This window comes from Nomia melanderi, chromosome 2 (assembly GCF_051020985.1).
Source record: "Nomia melanderi isolate GNS246 chromosome 2, iyNomMela1, whole genome shotgun sequence".
Lineage (NCBI taxonomy): Eukaryota > Metazoa > Arthropoda > Insecta > Hymenoptera > Halictidae > Nomia > Nomia melanderi.
In genome coordinates this window covers 6,971,321-6,998,376 of record NC_135000.1, presented here as the reverse complement: position 1 = coordinate 6,998,376, position 27,056 = coordinate 6,971,321, and the positions used below count along the sequence as shown (strand labels likewise).

At 34.9% G+C, this 27,056-nt stretch overlaps 4 protein-coding genes and 1 long non-coding RNA gene across 13 annotated transcripts; 3 read left to right on the top strand and 2 right to left on the bottom strand.

Moving 5' to 3' along the window:
* Positions 1-261: 261 nt before the first annotated feature.
* Positions 262-1,360, top strand: RpL31 (ribosomal protein L31). Of its 2 annotated transcripts, none has more exons than XM_031969403.2 (3): positions 262-417; positions 810-1,042; positions 1,179-1,360. In XM_031969403.2, the coding sequence occupies exons 2-3, from the start codon at positions 816-818 to the stop codon at positions 1,327-1,329; spliced, it is 378 nt and encodes a 125-aa protein (XP_031825263.1). In that variant the 5' UTR covers positions 262-417; positions 810-815; the 3' UTR covers positions 1,330-1,360. The 2 variants fall into 2 exon arrangements, with proteins under 2 accessions (XP_031825263.1, XP_031826128.1); XM_031970268.2 differs by having other exon boundaries at positions 356-489.
* A 328-nt stretch (positions 1,361-1,688) lies between these two features.
* LOC116428172 (protein phosphatase 1 regulatory subunit 14B) lies at positions 1,689-11,114 on the top strand. Of its 6 annotated transcripts, XR_004235331.2 has the most exons (6): positions 1,881-2,342; positions 3,625-3,842; positions 3,946-4,035; positions 4,117-4,158; positions 4,434-4,704; positions 5,090-6,604. XR_004235331.2 is itself a non-coding variant. In XM_031982074.2 (5 exons), exons 2-5 carry the CDS (start codon positions 3,636-3,638, stop codon positions 4,473-4,475), a joined length of 381 nt encoding a protein of 126 aa, XP_031837934.1. In that variant the 5' UTR covers positions 1,689-1,832; positions 3,625-3,635; the 3' UTR covers positions 4,476-6,604. The 6 variants fall into 6 exon arrangements, 5 of the variants coding, with proteins under 5 accessions (XP_031837934.1, XP_031837041.1, XP_031839643.1 ...); XM_031982074.2 differs by lacking the exon at positions 1,881-2,342 and adding an exon at positions 1,689-1,832 and having other exon boundaries at positions 4,434-6,604; XM_031981181.2 differs by lacking the exons at positions 4,434-4,704; positions 5,090-6,604 and adding an exon at positions 10,991-11,114 and having other exon boundaries at positions 1,878-2,342.
* Positions 6,331-12,429, bottom strand: Bap60 (Brahma-associated protein 60). 3 transcript variants are annotated; one of them, XM_031976834.2, is made up of 8 exons: positions 12,412-12,429; positions 11,912-12,004; positions 11,220-11,347; positions 10,939-11,114; positions 10,265-10,610; positions 9,999-10,196; positions 9,649-9,907; positions 6,331-9,573 (listed from the first exon to the last, which is right to left on the bottom strand). In XM_031976834.2, the coding sequence occupies exons 3-8, from the start codon at positions 11,331-11,333 to the stop codon at positions 9,167-9,169; spliced, it is 1,500 nt and encodes a 499-aa protein (XP_031832694.1). In that variant the 5' UTR covers positions 11,334-11,347; positions 11,912-12,004; positions 12,412-12,429; the 3' UTR covers positions 6,331-9,166. The 3 variants fall into 3 exon arrangements, with proteins under 3 accessions (XP_031832694.1, XP_031834423.1, XP_031833567.1); XM_031978563.2 differs by having other exon boundaries at positions 10,265-10,595; XM_031977707.2 differs by lacking the exon at positions 12,412-12,429 and having other exon boundaries at positions 11,684-11,977.
* A 3,192-nt stretch (positions 12,430-15,621) lies between these two features.
* LOC116432154 (uncharacterized) lies at positions 15,622-16,366 on the bottom strand. The gene is made up of 3 exons (XR_004236111.2): positions 16,048-16,366; positions 15,880-15,965; positions 15,622-15,775 (listed from the first exon to the last, which is right to left on the bottom strand). It is a non-coding gene; the product is annotated as an uncharacterized LOC116432154 (long non-coding RNA).
* Positions 16,367-16,474: 108 nt separating this feature from the next.
* Mp20 (muscle-specific protein 20 transgelin) lies at positions 16,475-19,774 on the top strand. The gene is made up of 4 exons (XM_031987692.2): positions 16,475-16,645; positions 17,552-17,763; positions 18,111-18,231; positions 19,436-19,774. The coding sequence occupies exons 1-4, from the start codon at positions 16,616-16,618 to the stop codon at positions 19,625-19,627; spliced, it is 555 nt and encodes a 184-aa protein (XP_031843552.1). The 5' UTR covers positions 16,475-16,615; the 3' UTR covers positions 19,628-19,774.
* Positions 19,775-27,056: the final 7,282 nt, after the last annotated feature.

Sequence of the window (27,056 nt, the reverse complement as noted above, 5' to 3'; positions counted from 1 at the left end):
GAATCATGTTCCCAATAACATTTAGCGTAAATTTTAATTACAATTTTCATAAGATATTAATAGTATGAGCAAAATCGTTTCATAAGAATACATTAATTAAAATAAAGAAAATCTGAAAAATTCAACGAAACTAAAATTAACAGGCGCGATTGAGAACTAACTTAATAGAGATATTATGCTAGTAACAATAAAAATTATACAAAAAAAAGTTATTTAATGACAAAATATTAGTACATATTAGTGTATATTATAACAATTTGTCTAAACAATTAGGTAATTAAATAATATTTTATTGTTAACATATTATATACGCATTTTTATGCAACAAACATCATCAATGTTGCATGATACAAAGATGATGAGTTTTGGAACACGGGAAACTTCGGTTCTTTTTACGTTGGACTGTTCTAACGAGAGGTAATGTCAAATTCACGGGAAGTAAAATCGTGAAACATCCAGCTGTGCATTATTCTAAATAAAATACTTTTGGTACAGTTACATTAATTATCTGTTGCAGAATTGTATCGTTTTAGTATTATTGCCCAAAAATACCATATTGTTTTTATTGAATGCCTATGTCAGATGCAATCGTTGTTTCGTTTATTGTTTTGTCTATTAGCATAACACGAATTATTTAAATATTATCTAATGATTTACTTAAACAATATTTTTATTTAAACAAATATAGATTTCAAGTTCAAGCTGTTTATCTTTTCTTTTTCTCTTATAAATTGCATCTGTTATAAGTCGGTTTCATATATTGGTTATGTCATGTTGTGCCATCAAAAACATTACAGTATTGTTTTCAGGGAAAAATGGCGAAAACCAAGAACACAGAGAATAAGGGAATGAGCGCTATCAACGAGGTAGTGACTCGTGAATATACAGTGAACCTTCATAAACGTTTGCATGGTGTTGGATTTAAAAAGCGTGCACCACGAGCAATTAAGGAGATCCGTAAATTTGCTGAGAAACAAATGGGTACCCCAGATGTAAGGATTGACACCCGTCTTAACAAGCAACTGTGGTCCAAGGGAATTAGGTGAGTGTTGTAACTTAATGTAAAAGCAAAAATATTTTGTTTTTTTTATAAAATCTACGTTCAACATAATGTCATTATATTCATTCGTATTTGTATTACCTTGTAGTCTAATCTAATTAAACTATGAATTCTTTAGGAATGTACCATTCAGAGTTCGTGTACGCTTGAACAGAAGGAGAAACGACGATGAAGACTCCCCCAACAAACTGTACACCCTCGTCACATACATACCAGTTGCTTCTTTCAAAGGTCTCCAAACAGAGAATGTTGATGCCAGTCAAGATTGAATTGTTTCTAAATAAAAAATAGTTTTCACCACTTTCTGTCTATTTATTATTTAAAACCTTCACCCTCCATACATATTTCCCCAAATTCTTTTAATTTAAACATTCGTATTGTAGTAATTTAACTAAAATAATTATTTTGATCAACCATTCAAATATGTAACATATTAAACAAGAGAATTGTACTATTTCAATTGATTATGGATCATTTGAAAAATTTAATGTTTTATAATCATTTAAACGAAAAAGTATAACCTGATATTGCCGCCTATCGATTACATATCCATCTCGCGAGCAACTTGAACATCACAATGTCCCTAGCTTACCGACACAGTAATTCGCTAGAAACTAGGTAAATTGTGTGCAGCTTATGGTGATCATGGCTAGTGAAAAAATGCTATCACTCTCGACTACCTTTAAGAAAGTTTATTATTCGTATGGATCCTGGCATTACGATAGTGCGTTACGGCTCGAATAGTAGAAATTTGGAAATAGAGGCTGTAAGAGTAAGTAACAATAAGCGATCGTACGAACGCGCACTAATAATACTGTTTTTCATGGTAATGGCGTCTTTCGCGTTGGAATCATAAGCTTGTCTTTGTTTATATGCACGGGAACGATGACGAGGAGTTGTTAATCTTTTATTAAAACGCCGAGTGCAAATTTATTTATTCTTCTTGGCCTTTGTACACAGCTATCTGTTTCTTTCTTTTTTAATCTGCATTATTGGGTTTGATCGCGTTTTATCGGATTGCTCGTGGCGGTTTTATTTCGTCGTTGCTCATGTGTTTGTATAAGAAAGCGTCGCATCGCATCGCCGAGGTTACATTCGCATTCAATAGCGCTAACGAAGGAAACGAAATTTCCAAAGTCCATTGTTTATTGTAGCATGTAAAATGAGTGGTTCACACGTGCGCTAATTATTCGACTTGTTGTGGGAAAGTATCCGCGATTGTGCTCACTAACACTAGAGGTACGTCAATTGCACTAACAAAGGAATACCATGATCGGAACAAGTGCGTTTTTTTCAATAAAATTTAATGCAAAACGAAAGGAATAACGAGCGTAAATAAATTTCATATTATCAGCTATTAATAACGTTTTATTTTACGATAACGTTCCATCGTTATTGTAAAATATCATTTTTAATGTTACACGTTTTAAGGGATTGTCATAACACTGTTAAACATTAAAATAATTCTCAACTGTAATAATAATTGCAGTGGACTTTAAACTCGTATGATAAACACGACTACGAATAAAATAAAATAATAATATTATAAACAATATAAATAGTGTTGTAATGAAAACGACGTATTATTTAATATAATTAAACTCGTAGATCATTTTATTTTGTTACTGAGAAGTGATAGAATTTTACAAAAAATGGTTTAGAAAAAAATATACAGTTCGAAGCCGAACTATTTCGATTATTGTTGTAGTTGAGAACCACTGTTGTACCTCGAAATTTCATAATTTCAAAATTTTAGATAGCCAGTTGATATTTGAAAATCATTTTCTATAATAATTTCTTTTACAGTACGCATAAATAAACAAGATTTATTTTTCGTCGATTATATATTATGTTAGATCCAGATTAATGAAATAAAATCGGTACTATTAAGACTCGTTAAATCGGAGAATTAAAAAAAACGGCGATGGCATTGCGCGCTTGGAATAATCCGGATTACATTTTTGCCTCGATTAGTTGATAATTATTCATAGAACTTGCCTCTTTATCTCTTCTGAAGTAATCGCGTTTGAATGAATTCTTTTGTAACGTTTATAAACACGCGTTGGCCAAGAGAGGAACGTTTTTCCGTAATTTGTTTTATTTGTATTCATCGGTCTTGTATCAATTCGATTACACGACAATACTGTCCATAACAATGGAATTTTTATTCTCTGAAACGCGCGTAATTCCATCAATTAAATTCACAGTAAAGTTTCAATTTTCATTTATACAATTGTTTTGTTTGTAATATAAGCATGTTATTCTATGGGATAATAAAGATGTGTAGATATACATATGATTTCTGTAAAAGTACTACGTGTTTCTCTTATATGTTCTTTAATCCTTGCTCATCCTGTGTCTCCAATTTCTTTTTAAATTAATTCATTAATTGTCTGCCTAATAACATTTCCAATTAATAATTATATATTTTGTTCTTTATGAGTCTAACTTAGACAAAGTCTACTAATACAGTGTGCAGATGCTTCATAATTTTTTTGTCTACATTTTATGGTATACCCTTTTGTTTCTTATACTTTTTATTATCAATCTTTTTGAACTATTAGGTAGTTTTATAATGGAAGGAGGTGGGGTACTTACTGCAGAACGTAGTCCAGCCCGTGCAAATCTGCATGTGGCATTTACTGAAAAGGGAGAAGTAAAAGAACGCCGAGAAAAATTCTTGACGGCTAAGTATGGGTCTCATCAGATGTCTCTTATTCGCAAAAGACTCGCAGTGGAGATGTGGTTATTTGATGAGCTAGAAAAATTATATGAGTCAGTTGTAAGTTTAAAGTTAAATAATACTTTGATAGGGCTCTCATTCCTTTACTGATTTAAATTTCTCAAATAAATATTTACTGTAATTTACTATTTTTAATTTACAGAATGATAGTGGTAAGAATCGAGAAGTTGAAATAGACATAGACGAACTTCTTGACATGGATAGCGATGATCACAGACGGAGATTTCTACAAGTAAGTGATTGCATATTGTATAATTTTTCCTAGAGTAACTGGATATATATATCTTGAATTTATAATTATTCAATGTTATAGGAATTACTGGTAGACACAAAAAAGCCACCACATGATATAAATGTAAGTAATACATAATTATACTCTATTAGATTTTTAATATGTTACTTTTGGTATAACTATTTGGTGACTTACCATTGTAATAATATTCTTCTTCCTAGAGTTTAATACTCTGTGACTAATTTCCTAATTTAAAATGGTTCATTTAAAGAACAGCAGAGTGTTTTTCAAGTAAATTGAAATAGCTTAATTGTGGTTCCCCTATCCGTACTTTTTGAAAGCAAGGTTCTTCTAAAGATCAGTAACTGTTACTAACACGAGTTGTTTATATGTTTCAGAAATTCATTAATGATTTACTTGAAAAAGCTAAAACACTTTGAAGAACTTTCATGTTCTTCTTAACACTTATGTGTTTGCAAGGACTTTTTTGAAGCATTAACAAATTTGCTCAGATTTGGAACGAGTCAAAGACATATTCAAGCCTTAAAGAGTTGCACATGCATGCAACTCGAATGCCAATTTATCATTACTTGGATAGAACTTAATGGGGAAAACATCAAATGACTCTGCACATTTTTATTCTAGCGTGTATTATTTCATATTGAAATCGTAAGCATTAGTATCTGACTTATCTCAGTACAACGGCTAACTTTGTTAGTTATTTGTGTGCGCATCGCATATCAAGTAATAAACCTCACAGTACACAAACTGCCTTGCTGTACGATCCATCCAATGTGATGTATAGTAGAAAAGTTTGTTCTTCTACACTCTAGTTTTGTATGCCTCCTATACTCCATCATTCGTAGTAATATTTATGTTGTTAAGAATTATTAACTAACAATACTTCCAAACGTTGTAACTATACCAAATGATTTCTATGCATATCCTATGTTTATCGAATTATCCCAACTGAGAATATGATTGGGTTTAAACACAGTCTAATATTTTTTATGTTGTAGTATAATGAAGTAATACGATTTTTTATTTATTTTAGAAAATACTTTAAGGAAGTAAACAAAAAAAAATATGCAAAATTTCGCATCGAATGCTTGTACGAATTAAAGAAGAAATCTGTTTGATAATGTAACAAAAGTGTGTGTGTTTCAGATGATTTTATCACTGGCATAGTAAATAACTAAAACGTGGAAATGACACCTATCGTTGCTCCAGTACCGAATCAGTATTGAAAATTATCGCGAAATAGAAATATACTCTTCAGTAAGTTCTCTAATGGTTAGTTGAAATTTCATACATTCTAAAACTGTTTCAATTTCAGAATTCTTGTTAAGTCGTTAAACAAAAAAAAAATAAAGTAAAGAGAGAAAGATTAAAGTGAGAACATTCCTAAATTTATAAAAAATACTAAAAAGAAACTTTAACAATTTTAGATTCTACGACGTATAGAAATTTTTTCATTACTTTGTTACTTATATAATCATGTTATTAATTTCAAGATTTTAAACTTCTATTTGTATGTATATGTTATGCTGTTTTAAATTATAAAATTTATCATTTTAATGAAAACATTTAGTCGATCGATTCGCGTGTGTATCTCGAGAAGAAAATTTTCTAGCTGTTCCGTTCTTATGGCCTCGTTTGGATAAAATCTAGAGACAATGACGTATCGTTATTCGTGTGATGTATAGCACAGAACCGACGTTTCTGTTATGTAGATTCATTGTTTTTAGCCGAGTGCAATAATAGGTGACATTTATACGGTTTATTCACAGTCATTTAACATACGAGTATATTATTTGAAATGTATCCATATTCATGTAAAAGAGGAAGGAAATGGGATTTAGCATGACTTCCAGAACACAGATCTCTCGCACTGATGTATTCCGCATTATTACTTAACGTTGTACCAAAACAAAAAAGACTGCACAAATGGAATTTACCTTCCTCTTGAACCTAGATGCGTACAGAAATCACACGAAAAATAAGATAACAAGATGGATGTATATCGTAAACGAACAGGTACATAGTGTCGGGCGTCGAATGAAGACGTCTGCAAACGCATGATACGCAAAAGAAAGATTTCTCTTTACGTTGGATAGAATATAAAGCAATACCCGAAATGTGATCACTTCAACGACATGTCTTCGTAAAACACAAGGAAACTGTTCAAGGCTATGTGCTACCTCGTTCTGCAAAATAAGTGTACGATCTCTGTAGTGTTATTAATCCCCAGTTAACACGTTGACTGCTATATCAATGATGTACGAATGACACAGCTTCCGGCTATATAGTTATATCTAACATTTGGATAATAGTCATATTTTCATATGAAAGTGTGTTGCTACATATTGCGTGAGAAACAAGAAAGTATAAAAAAAGAAAGAAACTATTTTATTGTACGCCGTGTGGCCTGGCAAGGTTCAAATTAGAAGAAACATTTTATCGAACAAACTATTGCGAAGCTGTTGATCAACGATTCTCGACAAACCATGACAAATCCCAGGTTACTCATCAATTTGCCGAAAAGAACAAAAAAAAAAAAAGAAAAGAAGAAGAAGAAGAAGAAGAAGGAGATAGCTTAACCCAGTGGAAAGTTGTAAGGGTAATGATATGGCAGTCAACGTGTTAAAACGATGGAAGAAACATGGTAACAGTTTTATCCAAGCAAGGACTACTAGTGAAATGTATGAACCATGATTATTTACAAGATATTAAGGGTGTACAGAGATTCATCTTGCCATTCATCGATTAAACGTCGTCATTTGGTTTGGCAAATCTGGTGATCTTTGTGGACTTGTCATGAGCATAGGAAAATGTGTCTAGGCTACCCTTTCTACCCTTCAACTTCCATATGATTTAGGTGAATAATGTCTAATTAAAACGAAAAAAAAGAAAGAAAAAGAAAAACAAAGCGTTCAACTCGTCTCGTCACCCGTATGTATATTTAAAACTTTATACGATGAAATATATGTGAATGTGTAATTAAGATTAGGAATGAATGTATACAATAAACTTTGATCTCATGCATGCAATCGATGGCGTATTCGTTCCTATTAAACAGGTCAATAATAACAATAATAATAATAATTAATAACTAATAACTAATAATAATACATTGTGGAATGACTAACGGATGAATACGCCAGACCTTAATCAGAGTTTATTGTATTAGAAACGATACAATCAATTTGTGCACTTGTGATTTAGTGTCGTGAACGATACGCGACCATTGATAGAATTATGTTCATCGAATCGACATTATGAGGTTTTTAAATTTTATAGTTGGAGTAAGTGTCGCTATTGGATCGTTTCTTTTTATGGCATTATGCGATACGCGATAGATTAGTGCATATGAAGTGTCATTTTTGTTTACAAACTCGATAAAGATGACAAAAATTTAGAGCGCGAGCTCTCAAATATTTGTCCTTTTTCAGGTGAAGTTTCGTAGAATTACTTCTACACAACTTTCACCCATTTGAATGAAATGAAATTTTAATTATTAATGCTCCGGTTATTTTTTCAATACTATCATCTAGCAGATCCAAACACTTTTCTATGGTAAAACGCTTGAACATGTAGTCTAATTAAAAAACAAAATGGGCAACGGCTTGTAAATGTTCCTTTCTTTATTTATTTCATAAAACTTCAGTGTAAATAAGACTTAAATTTTACATTTTGCAATTCACTCTTGTTGGAACAAAAATAATTTTACCCTGATCGTGTTGATTACAAATGTCTCTGTAACAAGAGCCAACGGAGCGTTAAGGGTTAATCACAAAGGAAAAATGACATTTCACGTACACCGATGTTTAAAAAGAAAAAAAAAGCTTTACGTGTAATGCTCGTCGGCACGTGAAAAGAATGTTTCATAATATCATTACGGCTTAGTGTTTCGAAGGAAGAAAATGAGGAAAAAAATATATAGAAAAGCGTAGAGGAATTTATCCAACGATATGGGTTTTCAAGATTACTTTCACTGTGAATCATTTCGCAAGAAACGGGAAAACATTTGATGTTACGTCGATATTGAGAAATACAAGCGAGAATGTAACCAGACACCACTGGAATTTTCCCATCCTGTGTGAATGCATGGAATGTTAATATAATACTGCCTGAAATTAATCCATAATACTCTTAAGTAACAGCGGAAGAAGCACTTTTACACCGGTCACAAAATGAAATTCACAAAACGAATGAGAACGATAAACATTAAATTCGTAGGAAACTTAAGATGCTCCTGTTCCCCGCGTTTTAAATTGGCGATATTGCCGAATCAATATTTTGCATCAACATGTACTGATTATGTAAGAAATTGTATTTACTTGCACAAACGAAATAAGAATTGGATAATGGAAAACTGAGATTCGTTTGGTTTCCTTTTGCACCTCGATTAAACGTTCTAACTACTAGTAACAATTCCCTTGATTACAACAGTATTCCATCAACGTCCATAACTTCAGACATTATATAAATTACAATTTTATTAATGTCGGCAATAAATAAAATACACTACAAGAATGTTTGGCACACTCTTAACTACCTTCATCTGCGAACGATGCAAAAAGGACAATTCCTTCCCATCATTACCTTCATCGCAACGAAAATACTTATCCACTGGGATGCAACGCGAAACGATTTCAGCGAGTTATATCAAAGATTTATTCATTATATTGTACAGAATTCCCTTTGCATCCATGATGCATATAGTGTGTCAATGTGTATGTATATATATATATATATATGTCTGTGTATACATATATATATTTTTATTTATTTATATATTTTCTCATAGAAAAGAGTTATGAAAAAAATTAGACTTGAATAAAGATACATGATATATGTTTTACGCAAATAAAGCTGTCTCGGAGGAGTCATTATTATTCAGGACAGTTTCGTGTTCGTACGACTATACAGCTTCGTTTCCGACGTCCTTGACACATTCATAAAAATATGTCATCCTAGGACCGCGTCTAGACTTACTATAAACTTACCGAGCATCGACTAAAGGTACAAGATACATTAGTCGACGCCCTTCTTGAAATTGAAGGAAAAAAGATTTATATAAATACTTTACATAGTAATGCTTCAAAGTGATACTGTACTTCGATAATGTTTATGAGTTTCTGATGCCAAGCGCCTGCTCCAGTTCCGCGCGTTTCTGTTGAACTTTTGTGTAGAAGTACCGGCAAACGGCTTCCTGGGCCCAAGGTTGGTAGTAGAATTCCGCTCTGCGCTCCTCCTCGGGATTGCCGACAACATCTATCATAGTCTTCAAGTCTCTGGTCTGCGAGATGATCCATTTGTTGATGAACTGCTGAGGGTCTTTGGCAAAACTTAAGAAGAATTCTCTGTTCGTTTTCAACTGGTTGATCGTTTCCACCGTTTCGTGAATCTTGTTGTCGAGACTTTGGATCTCTTGTTGGCTCGCGGTGGAGAGCAAGAAATTGTTCATTTGTGTCTTCAACGTGTCGTCTACTTCCACGTCTATGTCGTAGCATGCAGTCTGTTTCGTTTCTGTACCTAATTAAACGAACAGTGAACGATTATATGTAAACTGTTGTCTATTCAGAGCTTTTGGTATTTAGTTTTGCATACCTTCTACGCTGATAACGTGGTTAATTACAATCGGATCTGGTGGATGTAATAACGGGTTCAATCGCTGTGGTATTTCTGCGAACTTCATCCTCGAGCAAGCAAATATTTGCTCCAAGTATTTATCACAGTTTATAAACTCTCGTTCATGGCTGTCCTGGAGTTTATGTGTTTTTATGTATTGCCAGAGCGCGGAAATGATAACAGGTCTTGTTTGTGTATGTACACCTAACAATCGGGCTAATCTGGGATCTAATTTGAACTGTGAACGTAAATGTATATATGTATTATAATTCTCCAGTTGGCATTTCTTGATCAAGATAACCACAAAGGTCAGAAAGATAGGACAGTACTTGTAAAGGTTGATAATCAAGGAGTAAAAGTATAGTGCACCGAACATTTTTATCTCCAGGTCTTTTCACTTGGAAACCATCAGTCTCTTGTGTTGTTAATGTACGGTGCCATTCGACCAAGTGATTGTCGGGTCCATACAGATCTTTATCCAATTCTATAACTAAGCTTTTAAAGAACGAAGAGAACTTCCTTTTCACCTAAGGTTTTGGATTAAGTTAATGTGTAGCTCCTTCATGCGATACTATGTTGTAGAAATACGTTTTACCTTATTAGGATCATTCTTTGTATCGTCTAAGAGCCGCCCTTCGACTCTAAGTTCCCAAGACGCTACGGAACCTTCTTCTCCCTCACCAGCCTCTTTTGCTGGGTAAAAAGTATTCGAGATAAATATTCGTAATTTTCTCTTTTGCTTCATGGGACGTTTCAATGCTTCCTGTATGTCTAATCGTTTTCGCATTATTGTCGCATCTAACTTCCTTTCGAACGCAAGTAAATCCATGTAAGCCTGTGACTCAGGCACCAGATCGCGCACTTTCTGCGGCAGTATCTTATCTGCCAGCTTTTTCTTCTTCTTGGATGTGGAATGTGAAAAATCACTGTTCCAAAAATACCTAAATGAGTTTGTGTAAAAATCAAAGATTCAAAAATCAATAAACCAATTTTGAAGCTTATGAAATGCAGTGATGTTCCTGGCAAATTGGTAAATGATTTTTAACACAGATATATCATGAATAAAATAATCAATGTATAAATTTTGACTGTGCAGACAGACTTTTCACTGTCTTTTTTTGATAGTCTCTCTTGCGTATGAAATTGAACAATTTCTTTTTAAATACGAAATAAATTCAACTTATCAAAATTAATTGGTTAATGAATCAATGAGCATTGATAAAAATATGAAAATAAAATTAACAGACAACTTTCTCTTTAAGCACTTACGGTTTCTGTTGTGACATTGGTATACGTTGATCTGCGCTTCTTTTGCCTACAGGTGGAGTGGGCATTGGCCCCTGGCGCATATTAGAATACGGTTGAGTTGCTCTTATTATGCTTGCTGGACCAGGTCCAGCGTTAGCCATTTGTGGAGGAGGAGTGAAACCAGATCTTTGTTGCATCTGTATAACAATATTATCCCCGTATGACGTACAATTGAATAAAAAAAGTACATATTTGATCTTAGGTATATACACATCGATAGACATCTTTGTCAATGCACTTACAGAAAAATTTGGGCTGGAATACTGCCGTAGATTTGGAGGCACAGATGATGCTGCGTACCTTTGCTGCGGTGGACCATTATTCCCTGTATTTGGTACAGGAAACCTTTGCGCCATGTCTAATAACTCCCCTAACATTGAAAACCATGATTTATTCATTTACATTAACGTTTGTACCCGCACAAACATAAACGCGAGGAGCCATAGCTAAATCAACTTGTAGGCTCACTCTACAATAAAATTGTACACGTTACTTCGGAATTGTACAATATCTTATTAAGTAATCCAAACTGTTCAGATTTCAGTATTATACAGAAACTTTCTTTCCTTATCGTAGAGACAACCAATGGCAATAGGAAAACAAAAACATAACCTATGAGGTAAAGCGTCTAACCGCAACTTTACTAGATGGAATTGAATCTCGCTCGTTTAACAAGTAATTTTTTAAGATCGTAAATGAGACTTACGAGATGGGATATGAAAAGATACTAGAAGAATGGGTATCGGGACACTGCGAAAGTTAGAGTCTCTGCGGTTGACCCGTCGAATTCGAATACAAGTTTGCGTCACAACACATTTCGACCGAGTTCGAAGGTTGCAAAATTATTTTCTGTTCCGGTGCAGGGTGAAGCGTGGAGTGTGAGAACAAGAGAAAAAAGAGAAACAAGTCCGGCGGTTAACTAAAAACAACCTACGTTTTTGAAGCTCCTATCCACTTACTGCCAGGGTTAGTAAGCTTTCGGTAAGCGGCAGATTAGAGACATCTACGCGTTCGTCGAAGTTTCCATCTAACGGTAGAAAACAGAAACTATTGCAGAAATATTCGGATATTCCCCATCGTAAATCCTTGTTTATAAATATTTACAAATAATGATATCATTTATCTACAAAATTTCAAAGACTTTAATGAAGTAAAGCAATTTTTAAATATCTTTGATTACATTGCAGTAACTTTTTTATTAAAAACCGTATATTTGAAAGTAAGGACCATTTTTGTTTCCTTTTCTTAATTTTGATAACTTTAAATAAAGATAAAGCAATCTTTTGGTTTTAAAATATTCAATCGTTACAACAAATTTGTTATATCTCGAGAATCTTAGAATTAAGTAAAATTATAATTTATAAAGAAATAACGTGATTGTAAACAGTGCCATCTATTCGTATATTATTTACACCTAGTTTCCATGGAACTTACCATATGCTGTTACAGTTGTATTTCTATTAGTTTCACCTATACGTTAACAGATGGCATTGACACTGTCTAATTGGTACAAATTTCAAATTAAAACCATAAATACCCTATAATTATACAAAAATCAATCAAATAATTAATGTAATCAATAAATAACAATGAAATTCGTTTTGCCATTTTATTTCAAATTTAAAAACTTACATACACAACTATAAGACGTCGATGTTTCGTCGAAGGTTTCCGTAAGAATTTCAATTTTCTAAATAAAAATTTGATTAAAAAGAAAAGTCAATTAAGAATGTGTAACAAGTGTAAATTAATAGTTTCCATCGAATCTTCTATTCGAACTTCCTTCCGACATTGAAGAAATGATTAATCCCCGGTAATAATAGAATACCTTGAATACCACCTGCGCCAACAAGCGAACTTCTTATGAAAATAATTAATCACGAGCGGCGGGAATTTAATTTTGGACAGTTCATATTTAAATCGCGATACTCCGCGGTGACTCGCGTGCCACGAAAACGCTTCTGAACGTACCTACGCGATACGACGACGAGGAGAAACAACACAGGACGCCTAGGATTATATTTAAACTTGACTAAGTAGCTAGCGATCCCGCCACCGAACAGACTTTTGTATCATTCCACTTAACATAAACGAAACTAATCAATGATCACCTTAAAACTTGTTGATTACCTTCATCAAGGTTCAAAACCGCTACAGATATTTTTTGATAAAAGACTAACAACTATTGTCTTGTGAAACTAAGAAAGCTACTCCTAGGAATAGGTCTAAGCAAATCTAATGTTAATAGAAGTTTGTTAAAAATAAAATATAATTTCATAAGCTGCATCTGTTGGTACATACGATGGATGCATTTTTATATAAAAGTAGAAGAATAAAAGTTATTATTTGAAAGAAAATAAGAAAGGGTATAGTAGAATAAGGGATGAAAAGTCTTCTTAGACTGATTTTTCTCGTACGAATTTTCAACCCTTCATTTCAAAAGAAATTTCTCAGTTTTTGTTCTATTTTCCTTATTTACTAGTATGTATAAATTCTAAAAAAAATTCTGAGACATTTCCAGCATAGCGTTGCATAGCCGAGAATTTTTGGAGATTTTTTCGTCCCAAACCCTCAGCGTGAAAAATGAAAAACCTGATTGACGTTTTCAATCTTTTGTCAGTTTCAAGTGACATTTTCAATTTGTGTTGCCTGTAGTTTGATTTTTAGGTTTTCCATTCGAACGAACGGTGCATCCACTAAAGGGTTAGGTTCTTCGAATAGGAAATTCGTGCATCGTTGCGCGACACCATAGGCCTTGGCCCTGTCTCCCTCAATTCCTCGGCGTCCTCGCATCCACGTGAATTCAAAAAGCGGCTCGTGTAATAATAGCCTGGCCTATATAGCCGGTTATTTACAGAAAAAGAAAACACCTTGCGCAACCGAAATTTCGTTTCCCATTTCTCTCTTTCTCTCCGTTTTGGATCCAGATCGTTGCCTGCGACAGATGTGCTGAAATGCTGAAAGCACTGGAGTGGTTAGCCCGAGGAAGATTGTCGCTAGAATCGTATTTGTTTCTTAAATAAAAGCGAAAAGTGTGTAAATGATAAAATCAAAAATGTTGAAGCTGCTAAAGATTTAATTTAGAAAAATTTATTATTATCTTTATAAAGAATTTTCACGTTATATTTGTTAATAATATATTTGTTTAACAATATTTAACATTCGACTTGTATTTAATTGTATTTAACAATTCATATTATATCGTTTGATTGTGTTTATCGTTAATCGCGATGTTGAGAAGAAAATTATTCGACAGTTATGAATATAGACTCTGTTTCTGTATATTAAATATATTAAAGACGTTACAAATATTACATACTATTACCTTTCATTTTCTTTTTATTTACACATTAGTGAAATATATGTTAATAGAGAATATCTTTTCCTAGTGCCATTTAATGTCCATTTTAGCCATATATTCGCTACGTCTGAAAGAAGAAACAGGCTTATAATGAATCAAGATGTTCTTGGCAAAGGATTAACCGTGCAACGATGCGACTGTTACACGTCAAGTTACGGTAGTCATAACTGACTATCCTGCAAAGTTGTTTCAATTAGGACATCCAAGACAAAGCGTCTTGTGTGGTAAGATTTTGGCAGCTTTCCTTCGATTCTTAAGGAAGACACGTTTCTTCGAAGTGAGCGCATCATTTCGTCGCACTTTATAGTGGTGTTTCTTTGTTACGTTTAGGCTGTGATTTACAAGAAGTTCTCCGTTGACAGAACCGGAATCTCTCGTTTGTATAATAATTTATGAGAACAAGTGCGTTCAACGATGAAGAAACGCATGCCGCTGGCAGCAGAAATGAATTAATTGCAAGGATCATCTTACATGTGCACTGATGAAAGTACTTCAAATATGCAGGAAATCATGAACTTAATAATATAAATTTATATAAATAATTCTATATGGAAATAGGGATATTTGTCATCATTGAGGTTTTGCGTGTATTTTTATTGTATTTCATATTCAATGCAGTTTTGTGGATCGGTATGTTAGTTGACGATAGAGTACGATGCGATGAATAATGTAGCATCATCCAGGTTTCACGGTAATTTCAATAAATCGATCTTCAGGCAGCAAGATCGACGACTAACAGTGTGCATCGTCAATATTTATCCAAGTAGAAATACCCGTCAATGGCCGGACACCAGTAGTATTTACAGCCTGCGTGTCTAACGAACTGAAACATTCGATTCTCTCGAATGCGAAGCTTCGAGAGGAAACGTTTTGTTTCGCGATTTCGATGTTCCCCGAATCTATCGGAAAGTGATAGGTTGTAGTATTTTGAATGTACGAGATTTTCTGTTTTCGAGTAGTTACTAGTATGTGTAATAGGATTGTTAATTGGACTGATGCTAAGACTGATGTTAAGTTAAGAACTAATACTAATACTGAGTTGAAGATTATTATCGATGCTAAGTTGAAAACGAATACTAATACTGAGTTAAAGATTAATACTAATATTAATAGTAAGTATATAATATTAATAGTAATTACTACTAAATAGTAGTAGTAGTAATACTAATATTAAGTTAAGAACGAATACTAATACTGAGTTAAAAGCTAATACTAATACTAAGATAAAGATATACTGATACTAAGTTAAAAACTAATAGTAATGCTAATATTAAGTTAAGAACGAATACTAATACTAAGTTAAAGATTAATGCTGATACTAAGTTAAAAAGTAATACCAATACTAATATTAAGTTAAAAGCTAATACTAATACTAAAACCAATCTGTACAAGGACTTAAAATAAAACTTCTCCAAGGACACATTCCCTCAGCTTCTTCTATAAGCAAAGAGTAATTCCACGAATTAAAATGACTAAAATGTAGTCGAAAGTTAGGTCTCCTTCTAGCATTAGAAGAATTAGAGAAGAATTTACTACTTTACACAAGAAAACTAGCTCCTAGAGCATCTCTATTTCCATCAAATTTCCACAGCCACAACTGGATCAGTCCAAATCGACCGAAACCTCCCTAAAACAAAGTCCAACAAATGCAATATCAATCAATCTCACTAGTCCTTCGAATCTAGCTTCTAGTAAATAATTAATCTAACCTACGCCCAATCTGTCCATAGCTTAATTAGAATAATTACATCCACCTCATCGTACTATCCAAGAAAACTACGTGACACGTCTTAGCAATCACTTCAAAGACAGAGAACCAAAATCCCCATCTCTATTTCCATAAAATTTCCACAGCCACAACTGAATCAATCCAAATCGACCGAAACTTTCCCCGAAACAATGTCCAACAAGTACAATACCAATCAATCTCACGAGTCCCTCGAGTCTAGCGTTAAGGACACGTTAAAAATCTATTCCGCGGGCGGCTTGGCAGCCGCGATTTTGGAAAATCTACGCGACGCCGTCCTGTCCAAGTGAACGGGTCGCTAATATTAGACCCCCGATAACCGTGGTGCCACACAAACACGTGCGCAGCCGACCCACACAGCCACGATCTTTTTTTGACGTGCACCGCGAAACGCACGCGGGATACACCCGCGTTGGAGATGTTTCCATCGAGGCGTGGGCCGTGTTCCCGCCATCCGTCGCCGGTATAAGAGGGACCGTAGCTCGGCCACTGCACGTCAGTCCACTACAGGAAACCACCACCGTGCAACCATGGCTCTCGAACGTCAAGTGCGCGCCAAGGTACATACCCTAACCGTGATCATCCCCTTCTGTGCCAATCGTGTGACAGGATGACGGCTCCTTTGGGCTTCGACCGAGTGATGGATCGTTGGGATTAGTGTTGTATAAATGAGCTTTGTCAACTCGGAAACTGAGTCTTTGGAGACGTCAGCGCTGAAGATTAGAGTCCTGAGCTCTACAAGCTGAAGCTTTACCCCTTGCCTTGCAATAACGTGTCGGACACGTAGTGTCGATTTTAAAGAATCGAACTAGCTTGAACGTTACTCGATTTGAATTCAAATTTAATATTATTGTTATTAATTATTATACTCTGGGGCAAAGATTGATATAGAATATGCTTCTAAATGTGTTCTTCTGAATAAATTATTAGTAATAAAGTAGTATCTATCATAGAGAATTAAATCGTAAAGCAAGGGGTTAATACTCGAAGACTCGAGCTGTTTGTTGCTATATTAACGTTGGAGGCTACAGCCTAGGAAATTTGAAGTGTGTCGAAGGTTGAACTTCGAGTTTGATAGCTCTAGTGTCCTGCTAATATAGCAGCTGACTCGTGTCTTTGATTGTTGCCTAGAATAAAGACTCAATTTAAGGTTTTGAAGCTTCGAGACTGTCTGGAAGTTTCGAAGACAGCCTTTGAAGTTGAGTCTTGAAGCTTTAAGGACTTGTTTTGTCGAACTCCGAGTCTTCGAGACTCAGTTTTTAAAGTTAAGCGTTGAAGCTTCGAGGACTTATCGTTTTGCAACACTAGTTCGGACCAATTTCGATTTTAGTGAACTGTGATAGACGAGATTCACTTGGGCTGAATTTTAATTGGCATTTTGTCTGATATTTATTTAATTAAACGAATGCTGTAGAAATCTGTGAGAAATGGTTCAGTCGTAATACAGGGTGTTTCATTTTGTGCAGATCGCGGCGAAGCGTAATCCAGAAATGGAGAAAGAGTCCCAGGAATGGATCGAGGCCATTCTGGGCAAGAAATTCCCTCAGGGTGAGCTGTTTGAGGACGTGCTGAAGGACGGGCAGGTGTTGTGCCACCTGATGAACAAGATCGCCCCCGGATCGATCACCAAGATCAACTCCTCTGGTGGACAGTTCAAAATGATGGAGAACATCAACGCGTTAGTAACCTGTTTATTAAAAGATTCAATGTAATATCTGTGCAATAATCTAAATATAATTTGTCGAATCATTCGCTAGATTCGACAATCGTTTATCTGTAGATTATCGTGTAGAGTTCATGTCTAGATTATTTATAGATTTCTATGGGGATATTGGAATGTCTAAAATATCTAGAAAATAGAGGTTATATCTGGATTAATTATAGATTATTATATAAACATCGTATCTCGATTACCTATATTTTTATTTTCATAGAGATATTATATATAGATTATTGTATATGTATATATTATATCTAGATTATACGTAGATTATATGTAGACTAACGACCGCCATTTTGCGATAGGTTCCAGAAAGCTATAAAGGACTATGGGGTGGACGACGTCGACGTCTTCCAAACCGTTGACTTATGGGAAAAGAAGGATATCGCGCAAGTGGTCACCACTCTGTTCGCCCTCGGCCGCACGGTGAGTTCAATGAAATAATCATTACGAAAATAGATTAACAAAATAATATTAAGATCATCTATTACTTATTTTATTTATTCATTATTTCATTACTATTTCATTTACTATATTATTCAGTTAATTAAATAATATGATATACAAGTATATAATATAAAATAATAAGTAGTTCTTATTAATGGAAGCTTGAGTAATTACACAGAAAAATATCGTAATATAACGACAGAAAATGATTCTAAGATTAATCAGTTTCTATCACTTTTGCTCAAATCTCTCGTTCAAATTTTTCTATTCACTTCCATCTTCTCGCAAATGATTCACTTATCTTCTAACTTAATGATATTCGATAATATCGAACACGTTATCGCTGAAATAATGAAAATCTACGAAATAATAGTAGCTGTACAATTATTAATGATAATATTCAATTGTGTCATTTAATTCCAAACGAAATAGATAATAATAAATTGAAAGTTGCTGGAAGAAGGAGTGGCTAGTTAAGTGAGACACACTTGGATGAGAACTTGTCTACTTCTTGGATCACTTTTCTCTCCCTCGCATTGATTCAGTTCCACTGTGAAACCGTAAATATATGAGAATGTCACGGTTGTCTAAACGAGTCCGTTTAACGAGCCACCGTTGCACAGTGTGACGCGTAAGATCTATGAATGAATATAATGTGTCTGGCATTAAATCTCGTTCACGAATCCCCACGTCGATTCACAGTCTGTTCGCGGAACACAAAACTGTTATGCCAATCAACTGTTAACCCCTTGCGTAAAATAAATTAAAGGAAATTCACTTTTATTCAAATGACTATGCAAATAAAATGTCCATTTTGCTTGTTTGCTCTGTCAATTCTTCTTGAATGTCATTTGACAATGCATTTCGAGGAAAAATTACATACAGAACATTCTTGTTTCCTTTCTGATCATTTGAAAATAATCTATTTCCAACGTAGAATCGAATAGAATTAGCTAATGCATTGTCAAGCAACAACTTATAGAAAATTTGAAATAACAAAATCACAGAATGTATAGAATACAAGCATATAAAATATCCAATCTATAGTTTATTTCGCAAGAAAACTCATTAGTACTGTTACAATCCAAATATCCAAGTAAACAATAAATAATGATATTATACTGTTGAAAATAAGTAGTGATCGAGAATCGACAGTTTCTCTGAATCGATTGCATTATTTCAGACATACAAACACCCGGAATGGAAAGGACCGTATCTAGGACCGAAACCCGCCGAAGAGTGCAAACGCGAGTTCACCGAGGAACAGCTGCGTGCTGGTGAGACCGTGATCGGCCTTCAAGCCGGGTCGAACAAGGGTGCGACCCAGGCTGGCCAGAGTCTCGGCGCGACCCGCAAAATTCTGCTTGGAAAGTAAATTAGGCCGTAAGAAATCGATTAGACGCAACCGCAGAAATTTCTGTTTTCCATGTATGTACATGTACTTAAGTAATCTACACGCAAATTTACTGTATTTATTTTGTATTTTGTAATTGAACGATAATATATACATGTTTATTATTTACGCGGCGGATACAATGTCTCCTTCCCGATCCAAATGCGAGGAATCCGAGGTATTCTCGAATCCTCTAAAAATATGTCGCCTCGGGGCCGTGCGAATCTGCGAACCAGCTGACGGGTGTTAATAGAAATGTGGACAGCAACGTGATGTCTGCGTTCTGTTGCTGCCCACGCATCGAGATGAATTCGTTTCGTCTGTGATTTGTCGGATTAACGAAATTGGCTCTGACGCCTTTCTAAAAATCGACGATCGCAACGCTTCGTTTCGTTCTGCGATTAAATTGCAGGCTAGGGAAATAGTGTGAAATGGCAGGATTATTCAATTTAATCGAGGTATTAATAAATGATGAGTCAAGAGGAAATAGTCACTCTTCGAAGCATGTTTCTATGTATCGTGAGGTTTTATTTAAAAGTCCGAATTATTGGGTTTGTGGGTAGCTAATGCTATGAAGGATTTAGGCTGTAGAACACAATGGCTCTAATGACCCTGATGGCTTTCCAAAAATCAACGATGCGTTTCATTTTGGTACATCATTGTGATAGAATGGCACGATTATCCGGTTTAATTGGGTTATTAATACATGGTGACTGGTAATAAAATACGATGACTCAGGAAATAGTTTCTCTTTGAAGCATGTTTGCTAAATTTGATTGTATATATCGTGAGGTTTTATTTAAGAGAATAAGTTATTCGGTTTGCGGATGACCAATACGTTAAACGATCTGGATTGCAAAACATCACTTAGCTGATCGTGGTTCTATCGTATTTTGATTCGTTCAGTTACGAGTTCATTGAAAATTTCAACATTTTAGTTCCTTCCTTTAATGTTCTTCTATTTTTTAATTGTACAGGTGCAAAGGAAACGTTTCTTATTGTAATAATATCTGAAATAAATTGATTTTGATGCGATACGCAAAATATCTTCATTTTTCCCCTGTCTCATTAGTCCTTTGATGATTTGTGTTTATTTAGCGCGACTTTGTCTGATTGTACTTGATATTTTAATATGTTTCCAACATTTTTATTTATTTAATATAGTTATATTCGAATTTTAGAAGTGTCGAGGAATGACTAATCATTTATTTCAATAACATTAGTGAATTGTATCCTACGGAATGAAGAATAATTCATTTTCATAAGTAAACGCGTTCGCCATTTTTACGGAGCAAAAGGGCGGGAAGACGCGCTGAATTTAAATGAATTATCGGCCACAGATGTTTCGCACGTATTTCAAAGTCACACAGTTGTGTAATACTAAATCAAAAACAAGAAAATTATGTTAGGTTAGTTATTAGTTAATAAGTTACTAGTTAAAAACGATAAATAACATTTCATTTTATTTGTTTGATTATTTCTATAACCTCACTTTCCTCATTTCCTTCGATTCCATACATAGTTCCGGCCCATTAAACGAAACGTATCCCGAGAATCGTATTTTTACGCGGATCTATGGAAACGTAAATTTGAACAAACATCTGCGCTCTATAAATAATTGTTTATGCGACCACGCGTCGGCATGGAACATTTGTATATCTATTTTTCAAGTAATATTGGCTTCATCGCTGGTTCAAGAGAGTCGTCCTCCAACAACTGCATTAAAAGACGCCGAGAAGAAGAGAGAGCGACAATGAAAGAAAATAAATTGAAATTTGATCCACGTCGTGATGCAACCGTCGCAAATTTTCATAATTTGAATCATAAGTTTATTGTATCTTTTAGTTTATTCCTGTCATGCTTCGCCAACGTGTTTTAGCTATCGAGTTCCACCACGGTGGTGACAAATCATATCGAAATAAGGAAGCTGTTAAATGATGGAGCCTGTTTTCCTCAAAACATATAGAACTTCGTATAGTTCATCTCGAAACATGGATACATAAACTTAGAATAAATAAATGAATACAAAATTCGAAAGAAAAATTTTAAATAAAGTGAATTCAATCGAAACGTCATTGGACGAGTAATTTGTTTCTAATTGTTTATATATTATTGGACATAATAGAAAAGACATTTCCTAAATTAACAATCCTGTTTAGTTTACTACGAATATCAACAGATTCACACCAGAACTATCAGGTGTGTCAAAATCACTAATTTCTTTACTATCATTGAACTTTACTATCGTTGAAGAAATACAAATGTTTTTTCAAAGCATTATCATCTAAATTGATACAACAATACACAACTTAAAATTTGAGAGAGACCAGTACAATGAATTTGGCTGCTTGAAAGTTCCAGCGCTGAATAATTGATGAAAATAGGAATCAGAAAATAAATGGGTCGAACGGAAATCACGAAAATAGATAAACAAACCGATGGAATCTGTAAAAGTCGGCGATTTAGAGCTTAGAAATTCTGCTTATGTGACGGGCGCGCAATAACAGGTGGATGATAGTTACGGCGACAAGTGTTGGCCCGCGCACGAAAATAGGGATATTGTAATTCGCATTGTGTACCGCGGGCGTACACATTCGCGCTGTCAGATTCCACTTGGCACGGCCTTCGTCGCAACAGGTCGGTCTAAATTTATTTCTGATCCTTCCAGCCGGCGCGAAGCGAATCTGCGCGTTTCCCGTAATGATCGTCCGACAATGATGCAGCCGATAGATCCCGTAGACGAATGATTGTCTTCGCATCAGAGAATTTCCACCACTAACACGCTGAACAATTAATAACAATATTAAATAATTCCCACAAACTTCTCTATTTTCATTTCTCGAAGCAAAAGTCTATCTATCTCGGAGTCTAAGGTTGTTTCAAAGTTCTACAATTTAAAAAGGTTGAAGCATTAAGAAGTTATGCAAAAAATGTTAATGAAAATAAAGAACTCCCTCTGTCCTGTATGTTACAGCAAGTATCTGGAAAAATACGTGATCAGAATTAACCTCTTGCCTTGCATCAATTAACCCCTTGAACTCTGTAGGCTCCAATATTGCACCAAGAATAATATTAGATATTTTAATCAACCTCAAAGAAACTATCCTACAATTATTAGATTTTTCACACATCCAAATTTTGCACTAAGAAGGAAAATAAAGGATTTAAGAAAAGTTACAGCATTTTTCATTTTCGCTGAGGATACTATAAAAATTAGTTGCAGTTGCTGATAGATTACAAAACCATCTGGAGTGCTAAGGGTTAACCTTGAGTTTCCAATTAATGCTACAAAGTATTCGTCTATATTAATTATTAACATTCAGAAAAAAGTGAGAGAAAAAATCAGCAGAATATCATTTGGTATCACCAAATGTCACGTTAGAGTATACATCATATAATAAAGAGAAAATAATCAATAGTTTCCAATTAATGTTTCAAAGTGTTCGTCAATATTAATTATTAATATTCAGAAAAAAACGGGGAAAGAGATCAGCAGAATACCACTCGGTACGGAAAAATCACGACGAAGCAATGACGGTTGCGTAGCATCAGGGGCAGACTCACGCAACCGTGACTGCGGACGTTGAATCCATGTTGATTTCTACAGGACAAAATCAAGCGTTTTCCCTATCCCCGCAATGTGTAAGACAAGGACAGAGCTAGTGTGCGACAAGGACAGAGATAGTCTGCCCCATTCCACCTCCTTGGAAAAAGCATCTCATCAGTCCCTGGTACCTACTCGTGAAGCATCAGGACCAAAGAGGTATCCGATTTGCAAACTATCGTGGCGGCATCTAGCGGCGAAAGCTCCGAACTACATGCGGCACGCAAATGGAAAAAAACAACGAAGCCGGCAGCGAATTCATTAATAACTTGACTACCACGAATGACTCGTTAACATTTGCAATTCAGCATCACTGAATAGACGTACCTTTGCTTTCCTATGTAGATTTCGACAGGATTTTCTCTCGCGTTCATTATTTATTAATTATTCTTCGAAATGATGACCCGAGGCAACCTTGAATTTTTTTATACAGGCCCATGTTGTATTTATGAATTTCAGTTAGTAAACATTATTTGTGAATGTTTGTGGTTGGAGAAATTAGAGTAGGCCTCTAGCAACATTGCTGTAGCAGTTTCATTCACAGTCGAGATGTAATTAATGAGTTATTAGCGATTTTCGGAAGGTACATGAGTGCGAGAAAGATGGTGATAGTTAATTGCTGGCGCCACCTGGTGTGAAAGGGTTCCAACTTTTGTCCAAATAGTACATACTTTTCCTTGCTAGGTGGCGCCAGCAATCACAGTCCAGGGTAGACAAGGATAGATATGTAGGAGTGAGAAGGATAGAGATAGCAACTTTGCTGGCGCCATCTAGCGGAAACAGACTCATACTTTTCAGGCAAAGGGTTGAGCACTTTTACAACAGGTGGCGCCTCTTGTTCTTTATCTTCCTTCCTTCTCACACTTGTGTAGCTTTCGAAAATCACTAATAACTCATTAATTACAACTCGAATGTGAACGACAGTGCTACCGGAATGTTGCTAGAGGTTCTCCCAAATTTCTCCAATTACTAACATTCATGAATTGTGTCTACTAACCGAGAATCATAATGATTACCTGGGCCTGTGTCAAAAAATTCAAACTTACCTTGGGTCATCGTCCCGAAGTATAATTAATAAATAATGAACGCGAGAGAAAATCCTGTTGAAATCTATATGTGGAAGCAAAGGAATGTCTATTCAATGATGTTGAATTGCAAATGTCAACGAGTCAATCGTGGTAGTCGAGTTATTAAAGAATTCGCTGCCGGTTTCGTTGTGTTTTTCCATTTGCATGCCGCATGTAGTTCAGCACTTTCGCCGCTAGATGTCGTTACGATAGTTTGCAAATCGGATACCTCTTTGGTCCTGATGCTTCACGAGTAGGTACCAGGGACTGATGAGATGCTTTTTCCAAGGAGGTGGAATGGGGCAGACTATCTCTGTCCTTGTCGCACACTAGCTCTGTCCTTGTCTTACACATTGCGGGGATAGGGAAAACGCTTGATTTTGTCCTGTAGAAATCAACATGGATGCAACGGCCGCAGTCACGGTTGCGTGAGTCTGCCCCTGATGCTAGGCAACCGTCATTGCTCAGACGTGATTTTGCCGTATCAAGCTATGTTGTACTGATTTCTTTTCTCGTTTTTTTCTGAATGTTATTAATTAATAATGACGTATACTTTGTAACATTAATGGGAAACTCTTGATTATTTTTTCTTTATCATATGATGTGTACTCGGACGTCATTTTGCTATACCAAATGATATTCTGCTGAATTTTTTCTCACTTGTTTCTGAATGTTAATAATTTACATTGACGAAAGCTTTGTAACATTAATTGGAAAGTCATGATTATTTTGTTTTTATTATACGACAGTGTTTTCCTTGCTTGTGTTAATTCTGTTAATAATAATTATGTGCCATCTCATTAATGGTGTAATATTGTAGCGTTAATATTAGATGAATCATACATTGTTTTATTACTAATTACATCGATAATAATTAGTTCTGATCAGACTTCGAGATGTTCGGAATTTTTCATTAATGTCCATCAATTCGAGAGTTTTCTATCGAATGGTCCACGGATAGGGTGAATCTTGGTAATTAATTGTTTAAATTAAGACGTGAACGCTGCCTTCTGTGGAATTCGAGCAGTTTCAGTGTTATGCCACGGATGGTGCCATCGGTCCGTGGAGCGTGTTCGGAATCAGATTCCGCCTTTATCGATTATCTTTTCGCATTTGAATCTGATTTAATCCACCCCGTTGCTCAGATTATTTCCGTTCGGTTTCTTATTTTTTAATAAAGAGGAACAGTTCAGAAAGGAAGAAGAACTAAAAAAGAAAACTATATTCTCTCATTTCCCAAAACAAAAAGCTATTTCCCTCGATTCTTTATCAAATCCTAAACAGTTGTTCACTTCTGTCAATGAAGAAAACTAAGATATCAAGCCATATTTTCCTTACGACAATTTAAAACGTCAACCGTAATACTTAATTCCACCAGGAACTGTTCCATCCATACAAACGAATGGTTCTAACATTCATTTCTCGCGACTAAATCAATAAGCGCGTCGTAATTTACAAGTGAACTCGGTGTTAACGTCAGCATTCGACTCACTGAAGCTACGTTGGCAGTTGAAGGAACCAATCGCGCTGTCAAAATCAAATAAATCGGCAATATTTTTAGTCGGTTCGTAATTTAAACGTCAATCATGTCGAAACACGCTCGACGATCGCGAAAGATGGCGTCCCGCCCTCGTCGTCCAGGTATCGCCGATGAGTTTCGGCCGCGAAGTGGTGCGAAATAAAATAAAGTGAAGTCCCCGGCTAGGAAACGCGGACTCAGGAATAGATACGATCGAGGCAGTTGTTCTCATTTCGTACATACTTGGCGTGAGAAGCAACTGTGCCTTTTGATATGGCGCCAGCCATAGTCGTAGTATCCGGCAGTGGGTTTCGATTTAATCCCTCGCCATACAGTAATGAGCGAGATTCGCGATGAAGATTATCAGATTACCAGTTTCAACAGAAACTACATTGCTTTTTTCTTTTATGAAATTGCAAAGTAGAAAAGGCAATTTTAAGTGTTGCTGGTGGGGATATTTTGAGAGAGTTCATTTTGCAGTGTTCGATAATATTCTGTGACATGTATTGCTACTAATAATAGATGTGTAATAGATTATTAGAAGATATGATAGATATTTAAACCATCTAATAAATTATTAGTAGATATGATAGTTAGTTATTAGATTATTAGCAGATATGATAATTCCTTATTAGATTATTAGTAGATATGATAGTTACTTATTAGATTATTAATAGATATGATAGTTCCTTATTAGATTATTAGTAGATATGATAGTTAGTTATTAGACTATTAGCAGATATGATAGTTCCTTATTAGATTATTAGTAGATATGATAGTTACTTATTAGATTATTAGTAGATATGATATATGATATTTGTACTAGATAGTTATATACTAGATTATTAGTAACCATAATAAATATGATAGTCATTAATTAGATTATTAATATATCTAATAGACACAATCTATCAGATCATTAGTAGACGTAACAGATACGACAACTATCTATCAGAATACCAATAAATATAATAAACACGATAATTATCTACTAGATTATCAGTACACATGATAAACATAAATACATAATACATCATCCATCACATCCGTCACATCTACTAATCCATTCAAAATCTATGCGCGTCGACAAAAGCAAGAAGATTGACAAACAACTAATCGATTTTTCACGGAACACAACAGCAAATATCATAAGAGACTTCCAGGAACCATCCAAAACTAGAAGGAAATCCATTAAATCTATTATCCCCGACGGTTCCCCGA